This window comes from Ursus americanus, chromosome 22 (genome assembly GCF_024610735.1).
Source record: "Ursus americanus isolate L20-20 chromosome 22, mUrsAme1.1.p, whole genome shotgun sequence".
Lineage (NCBI taxonomy): Eukaryota > Metazoa > Chordata > Mammalia > Carnivora > Ursidae > Ursus > Ursus americanus.
Genome location: NC_142148.1, coordinates 26,584,376 through 26,592,699, shown reverse-complemented (window position 1 = coordinate 26,592,699; position 8,324 = coordinate 26,584,376). Strand labels below are relative to the sequence as shown.

Here is an 8,324-nt window from a genome sequence, read left to right as displayed (position 1 = left end):
GTCTTGCTTGGTGGTTCGATGTAGAAACCTATGGCACTTTTCTGCTACATTCTTTTGGTTACAAGTGGATCATGAAGGTCAGCCCAGACTCAAGAGGAAGGAAATTTATGGAAAGAATGTCAAAGAACCTGTAGCCGTGTTCTGAAACCTCAACAACCTACTGAGGTCTCGGTCACAGCTTAAACATCCACTTCTCCACGAAGTGATCTGACCATGCCCTGTTCCATGTCTGGATTAAGTGCCTCCTCTGTGTGCCCCCCAGCCCCACTGTCCATCTCCATCAATGCATTTCTATCCCTCTGTTTATGTGTCTTTCTCCTCCTCAGGAGTGTGAGTTCAGTGCGGACAGGCCATGTCTCTCTTTTTCACCCTTGTATACCAGCACCGAGCACAGAGCCTGGCAAAAGCAGACCCTTCATAAATGTTTGTTGAATGGGTGAGTGAACGAGTGATTGGATGAGCTAAGGCGAGGTGTCCCATGTAGAAGCCATTCCTTCCTTGTGAAGCTGACATACTAATTAGAGAGAGAGATACAAAATTAGAACTGTATATGATGAATATCACAGTGATAACTGCTATTAAGAAAAATAGAGCAAAGGGGCGCCTGGGTGGCACAGCGGTTAAGCGTCTGCCTTCGGCTCAGGGCGTGATCCCGGCGTTATGGGATCGAGCCCCACATCAGGCTCCTCCGCTAGGAGCCTGCTTCTTCCTCTCCCACTCCCCCTGCTTGTGTTCCCTCTCTCGCTGGCTGTCTCTCTCTCTGTGTCAAATAAATAAATAAAATCTTTAAAAAAAGAAAAAAAAGAAAAAAAAAAAGAAAAATAGAGCAAAGCAAAGGGATAGTGTAAGGGTGTGTGTGTGATACTTTATAAGAATGATCAGGGAAGACCTTTTTGAGGTAGTGACGCTGGAGCCAAGACCCGAAGAAGGGAGGGACTAAGCCGTGTGGGTAGCTGGCCGAAGAGCACTTCCAGCAGAGTGAACAGCAAAGGGCTGGCTATTCAAAAGGGCTGAAGTGGGCATGTGCTTGGTGGTTTTAGGGAACAGCAAGGAACCCAGTGTGGCTACAGTATGGCAAGGGAAGGAAAAAGCAGGAGATGAATCCCGTGGGGGCCACAACCCATATCACATAGGATTTTACAGGCCATGCTGAGGACTTTGGCTTTTCGTCTGAATGAGATGGGCACCAGGGGGAGGGTTTTGAGCAGAGGTGGGACGTAGTCTGATTTCTAGTCTAACCAGATCCCTCTGGCTGCTGTGGACAAGACTGATTGAGGCAAAGGAGAAAGCAAGGAGTCCAGTGAGGAGGCTGGGTCAGGATACCAGGCAAGAGATGGGGGGGGGGGGCAGGAGCACCATGAGGGGGCCATTGAAAAGGTGATAAGTGATAGGACACAGGACACATTTTGAAAGTAGAGCCAACAGGGATAAGGGATATGAAGCTATGGGGGAAAAGAGGAGCGAAGGAGGACCAACAGGTGGGGTGGGGATCAGACTTGGAAGCACCGTGGAAACAAGAATTCATGTTTAGGCATGCCAAGTTTGGGATGCCAATTAGACATCCCAGTGGAGATGACAAGGAGGCAGCTCAACGTAAGAGTCTGGCAACATCAGGATGGAGATACAGACTTGAGAATCCACAGCTCTGTCAAGCAGAATTCTAAGACAGCCCCAAGATTCCCCCCCACCCCACCCTCTCAGTGTGCATGCCCAACATAACCTGTCCTCTGTGTGGGTGAGGCCAGTGAGTATGATGGTGTCATTCTTGTGATTAGGTTACATTATATGGCAAAGGTGAAGGGACGTTGCAGCTGTGATCAAGGTCCCAAATTAGTTGAGTTTTAGTTAATTACAAGGGAGACTTTCCTGGGTGGGGCCGATCTAATCAAGTGAGCCCTTTAAAAGAGACCCTTCCCTGGGGCGCCTGGCTGGCTTAGTCGGTAGAGCAAGGGACTCTTGACCTTGGGGTCAGGAGTTCCAGCCCCATGTTGGGCACAGAGACGAATGAATGAATGAATGAATGAATGAATGAATGAATGAATGAATGAATGAAAGCCTAAGGTGCCCCTCTGTGAGAGAGCCTGGGAACACAGACACTGGGAGTGGCCCTCAGGATTCAAGAGCGGTACCAGCTGACAGCCGGGAAGAACACAGGGATCTTGACCCCAAGGAACTGAATTCTGCCCACCACCACGTGACTTTGGAAGAGGACGCTGAGCTCCAGAAAGGAATGCAGTCCGGCCAACACCTTGCTGCAGCCCTGTGAGCTCCTGAGCAGAGAAGCCGGCTAAGGCATGCCTGAATTCCTGGCCCACAGAGACTGAAACAATAAACACGTGTTACTTTAGGCAGATGTATTTGTGGCAATTTGTTACCGAGCAATAAATAACCAACACCTCAGTGTATAGGTGTTTTTAGAGCCTTGGAACCAAGATGGTTCAAATAGCCCAGGTCTGGGATCCCACAGGGATGAGTCCATGACTGCGCGAAGCCAGCGAGATTGGAGTGGGACACACCCCACCCCCGCCCCCACCCTCAAATGCTTCCTATTCCTTCCAGCCTCTAGATGTCCCCAGAGTCCACATAAGCAAGTCTCTCCCCACCTTTTCCAGGTCAGAATCCATTTCCTTCTGAAATGGGAACAACCAAGTAACAATAAATGGTCTCTCTTCTGTTCCTACTTTCCCCTCCCAAACTTTACATATGGGGAAACTGGGGCCTGCAAAGGAGCCCTGCCCTAGGTGCCACAGCCATCTAGGACTATCCCCAGCCAGGCACTTCACCCTCCCACGGCATTCTGAAGGGCAGGAAGACTGGCAACCTCCCTCTCTTCACCTTTGACCAGGGGAGGAATCTGCAGTCACTGGTAGGCTGAGGCTGCGGTTTTGAATTGATCCCCACTGGAAAGGATGCAGCCATGAGGCGGGGCTGCCAGCCTGTGTGAAGGGAAGAGACCCCCCCCACCCCGGAGGTCAGGGGCCATCAGAAGTGCCCAGCTGTGGGTACAGGGCCAGTGACCCAGTTCCCTCTGTCCGCCCCCTCGCCCCCTCCGTTGGAGACTGAGTTCCCCAAAAACTGACGCTGAGACGGAGTCTGGGTGGAAGATATTTATTAGGTATAAACACCTGTGAAAAGAAGAGGGAGGAAGCAGGATTGGGTACAGGGGGCCAAACTGCACTGCAGGCCTGGCAGAGCCTTGGCCACCCTGGAGGGGCCCTGGGTGAGTGTCCGCAGCGGGAGGTGAGGGCCCCCACCCTGAATCAAAACGGCCAGGCGTTTGTTTATACATCCGATCTCCCTGGGACACCAGATGCAGCTGCCCTGGGTCAAGGGGCTCTCAGCAGCTGGAGGCTATCCACTGACCATACTTGTCACAGCCGGGGAAGTCCTTCCTTCAAGGGGGTTCTGGTGGCACCTATCTATGTCTTTCTCACCTTCTCAATTCTTTGCTAGAGGATTTTTTGGGGGGGGGGGGGGATCTTGCTTTCAATCAGAGGCCGAGAGAGAACGGTCACTGTAATTCTTACACCTCCTTCAACCAGACCCCCTTTCTGTAGGCACCCAACCCTCCCAAACCTGCTAGTCTTCTTCTAAATTGTCTATGGGTATCCCAGTCCCCAAATACCCTCTCTGAATGAGGTCTGCACACTTGGCCTTGGTGCTTACTGGGGAAACAGGCTCTGTTCAACCTTAGGAATTTACTGGATCTGGCAGGTGGAGGAATTAGGGGGTGGGGGGCTGGGGGACAAAGAGTTTTGAAAAGGCCTTCCTCTGTTTTCAAAACATGCTGGGAAGAATCTCAAGGACACGAATCGCTGTGGCTGCTGTTGCCCTTTCTCAGTTATTCTACAAATCTACACTGCGGGCCAGTTTTGTGCCCGACACTGGGACCGACCCCACCGCTCCAGGCCCTGACAGCCTAACCCCACCTGCGATTCATACAGGGAAGGAGAGGCAGCGCCCTGACGTTACACTCCACAAGGAGAGAGAACCAAAATGTGGGGCCCTGCCTCTGACCTTGGCTGCTTGCAGGCCCTCCTACAGGCTGCTTTGCCACCCTGATCCTGTTTCCTCCTCTGGACAATGGAGTAATACACTTTAGGGAGCATCTTATTAAATGCTTCTCACCTCAAACTTCATTTCACCCTGAAGCAGGTACTGTTACCATCCTCATGTTACTCCTATGAAAAGAAGAGTCAGGGTGAAGTGAATTTGCTCAAGGTCACACAGGTTCTCAGTGGTGGTGGTACGGGGGCTTCTGAGGCCAGACAATGTGGCCCGACCCTTCTTACTTCTCATTAAGGGCAGGGTCAAACTGGCCCCCTTGGACCAGGCAGAGATGCCTGCACACTTGTCTCCTTCGGTCCACAAGGATTTAAAAATATTTGAGTCAACTTTCATTTCACAATTGAGAAACATCCAGATTTCTACCTTCTCTTGAACATCTGGCCACCGTGGGCTGCATTCTCACAAGGTCACAACTGGCATGAAGGGAGCTGCCGCCCCCGTTGAGGTCAGTCACGAAGCCAGTGTCTACCCAGACTCTCTCATTTATGTCACATGCCTGGCCCTGCGGGGATGAGTTTGTCATCCTTAATGAAGACCGGGGAGTCCTGAGATAGAGGGAGACAGAGGACCCCCGCTCTTCCTGCACGGTGCTAAGTCACATGGACTCCCCCCTGGCAAACTGTCTGGGGGAGGGTTGAGGAAAGGCACAGACATGTAGAACCACAGGGCAAGGTCGGGGCAAATACACTTTATTCAGTCCTGGCATCAGACTGGCAGAAGTCCTGCTGTGGGTGCCAGTGCCCCAGATCAGAGGGACCCCTCCCCTCAGCTACTAGACTAGTTCTCCAAGACCACAGACAGTGACATCTCTTCACTCACATGACGTTTTCTGGGTTTTTTCATTGTCTTTTTGTTGTTGTTATTTTTCTTAAAAAAAAAAAAAAAAGAAAGAAAGAAAAGAGAGAGAAAGAGAGACAGAGAAAGAGAGACAGAGAGAGACAGAGAGAGCGCGAGAAAGGCCCAGAGCCGGAGCACCAAGCTTAAAGGAGGCAGCTGGTGGCTTTGTCAGCGACGGGAACGCGTGGGGCAGAGACCTGCGGAGACCCTGGGCAGGGGTCCAGGAGGACTCTGGGACCGTTTGTTCCTGAGATTTGTGTGTGTGTGAATGAGAGTGTGTGCACACCCGGGAGGGTGAACACACGCCGGTGAGATACAGGTAGTGAGGGCAGAAGGGGGCGTGGGGAGGCCGGAGGGGCGGGACTTGAGCGGAGACTTGGGGAATAAGAGGGGCAGGGTTCCCGAGGGCACCCCGGAACTGAACACAACCTCCTCCGACAGCAGCGCTATCCCGAGTTTTCACATGGAAACACAGGCGCAAACGGCACACCTCCACTACTCTGACCGTCCCTTCAGTCTCACAGGCCCAGTCGATAGTCTCTCTTAAGCCAGCTGTTTAAAAGTGGGGCTCTTCTTGCCACACCGGCTGCTATCATGCCTCAGTCTCAACACCCACCCTGTACCAACGTGACTCAGTTTCTCCCACTGAATACTGTCACCGTGGGCACAGCACTTGAATGATAGAAAGGAGTGGTGGGTGTAGGGAGGAGCCCAGGCTAGGACTGTGCCTTGACGTGATGGGGCACTTGGAAAGGGGGTGGGGTGCAGCAAGAACCCTGTCCCCAAATAGACTGATAAACGCCTTAGTTCGGAGTTTTCTTGGGCAGTCTTCTCGTGGTGCGGTTCCAGATGAAGGCCCTATTCCCAGTTCCCAGGTGGGGGAAAGACAAGGGAGGTTTCTGGCACCAAGGTAGACTGTAGAAGCAGTCTAGCTGTGTGTGTTTAGGCGGGGGAGGAGGGGGGAGTGGAGTGGAGAAGGAGGTGCGCGTCAGTCTGGGCAATCCCGCAAGGAAAAGGGGCTATGCCACCAGAGAGTTCCAAGCTCCAAACCAAACCCTTCCGGGCCAGCTAGTCTTTCTCCCCCTTCCTACTGCTCCTCCCATTAAGGCAGTGACGCCCCGTCGGGTTGAAAGGAAGCCGCGGCTCCCGGATCAAAAGATTTCTCAGGATCGCTCAATACCCGCCCCACTTCTTCCCGGAGCGGGCCACAGAGGCGTGCGGTTCGACTGGGACCGGCCCCCTCCTCCCAGGAAGCATCAAGCATGCGCGAGAAGGGGGCGGGCCCCTGCGCTCGCGGAGGGGGAAGACGGGGGCATGGGCAGAGCGCGCGGTGCCGCCCAGCCGCAGCGCCCCCCTAAACAAGAGAGGAGGCGGGCTAGGCGAAGGCGGAGGGATTCAGGAGCAAGGGCAGGGGCGTGTCCTCCGGCCACGAGGAGGGGCGTGTGCGAGGTGGGGGAGGGGTGCAGGTCTGTAGGAGTGGACGGGAGGTGCAAAGGAGGGGGGCTGGCTGCTGGTGGCTGTGCGGGAGGGGGCAAGACGGGGCGGGGCTTGGATGTCAGGGAAAGAATGGGGGTTGGGCTGCCTTGGGGTGTGTCTGCGGGGGAGGGGCATGTCTGGATTTGAGGGGGATGGGCACGTCTAGGAGGGGGGAGGCTGCGCGGGAGATGGGGTGCCAGCCTCGGCCTCCGAGGGGCCCCAATACCTGATTCCTGTATGTAAACAGCTGGTTTGGGGGCGTGCGCGCCCCGCTGACGGTGGGCTCAGTAGGTGAAAACCAGGTCGGCGATGCTAGACGGGCGCCAATCCCCCGCGATCATCTCGGTAACCTCGGGGGTGCAGTAGTCCGGGAACTCGAAATGCGACGTGCCCGAGGGGGGCGGCAGGTCCGGGTCGCGGTCCAGGGCGCTGCAGTCCAGGCCAGCGGGGCCGGGGGGCAGTCTGGACAGAAAGCCCAGCGACTCCTCCCCCGACGCCACCGTCTCCTCTTCGCCTTCCTCCGCCGCTGCCGCCTCCTCCTCCTCTTCCTCTGGCTCCTCGTCCTCCGACGGAGTGGGGGAAGCGGCGGTGACAGCCGCCCCCTCGCCCGACGGCCCCTGGGCGCGCTCCGCTGGTCCCCGGGCAGCCCGCCCCGCCGGGACCATCCTCCACAGCTCCCTCCCGGGGGTCTCGACCAGGCGCACTTCCAGCAGCTCCTCGTCGTCGTCCTCGTCGTCGTCCTCGGGCGCCGCCGCGCTGCCCCCCAAAGGCCCGCCTGCTGCTCGGCGGCCCCCGCGGCCAGGCAGCTGCGGCCCGGGCTTGAGCCGGCTGCCGCCACCGCCACCGCCGGGGGGGCGGGGCCGCGCCTTGGCGGGCGCCCCCTTGCTCTTTTTGCGCGGCCGGTACTTGTAGTCCGGGTAATCCGCCATGTGCTTAAGGCGCAGCCGCTCCGCCTCCCGCACAAACGGGATCTTCTCCGAGTCCTGCAGCAGCTGCCAGCGGCGGCCCAGGCGCTTGGAGATCTCGGCGTTGTGCATGTCGGGCCACTGGTCCATGATCTTCCGCCGCTCGTGCTGCGACCACACCATGAATGCGTTCATCGGTCTCTTAATGTGGCCGCTCGGCGTCTTGCACCAGCCAGGCTCACGCGCCCCCTCCTCGGCCGGCCCGGGCCCCGGGGGCGGCGGCCCGCCGTCCCGCTTGGCCCTCGCGCCCCGCTGCTGCACCATCGCGCCTGGGCCCGGGGCCGCTAGACGCCGCCGGGGGCCGTCCGCATCCTCCGCGGCTGGGGGTGGGGGAGGAGGCAGCAGCGACGGAGGGGCGGCCCCGCCCCGCAGCTCGGCCCGGCCCCCGCGAGCTGGGGAGCGAGGAGCTGGGCGCTTGGGCCCAACGGACGGCGGGGGGAGAAGGTCAGCGGCGCGGTCTCAGGCTGGCTCGGCGCGCCCCCGCCGCCTCCGGCAAGTTGCGCCCTGCCGCACGCTGCACATTGTTTTGCGGGGGCGGAGGAATCGCACCCTCCGGCCCCCGCGGGCTCTCCTCGCAGCCTCCTGCTCCGCCGCGGCCCGCGCGCGCCGCTCCCCGCCCCGCCGCCTTCCAGTGTCTTTCTCCCCGCGCGGCCCCGCCGGCGCGCGCGCCACCCCTCCCCCTCACCGTCTGCGGGCCGCTGCGGCGCGCGCGGGGCCGCCCCGTGTAAACACCGAGGTGCCCGCTTGGGCTGCGGCCGGGCCACGCCTCGCGCTCGGGCGGCGCGTCACCCGTTGCTGGGCAGAGAAGCTAGTATTTGCATCTCCCAATCGCTGGCTGCCGGGGCGGGGCGTGGCTCGGGCTGCGGGGCTGGGCGGTCTCGGGGCTGGGTTGGAGGGTGTCGGATGAGGTCGGTTTCTTTTCTTAGGCTGGGGACTGGAAGGAGGGTGGGGGAACGCGGAGCGTGCTTCCCATCTGCC

At 58.0% G+C, this 8,324-nt stretch overlaps 1 protein-coding gene across 1 annotated transcript; it reads right to left on the bottom strand.

The window, feature by feature from the left end:
* Positions 1 to 4,740: 4,740 nt before the first annotated feature.
* Positions 4,741 to 8,081, bottom strand: SOX12 (SRY-box transcription factor 12). The gene has a single exon (XM_045807422.2). The coding sequence runs from the start codon at positions 7,608 to 7,610 to the stop codon at positions 6,666 to 6,668; it is 945 nt and encodes a 314-aa protein (XP_045663378.2). The 5' UTR covers positions 7,611 to 8,081; the 3' UTR covers positions 4,741 to 6,665.
* Between the last annotated feature and the right edge of the window lie 243 nt (positions 8,082 to 8,324).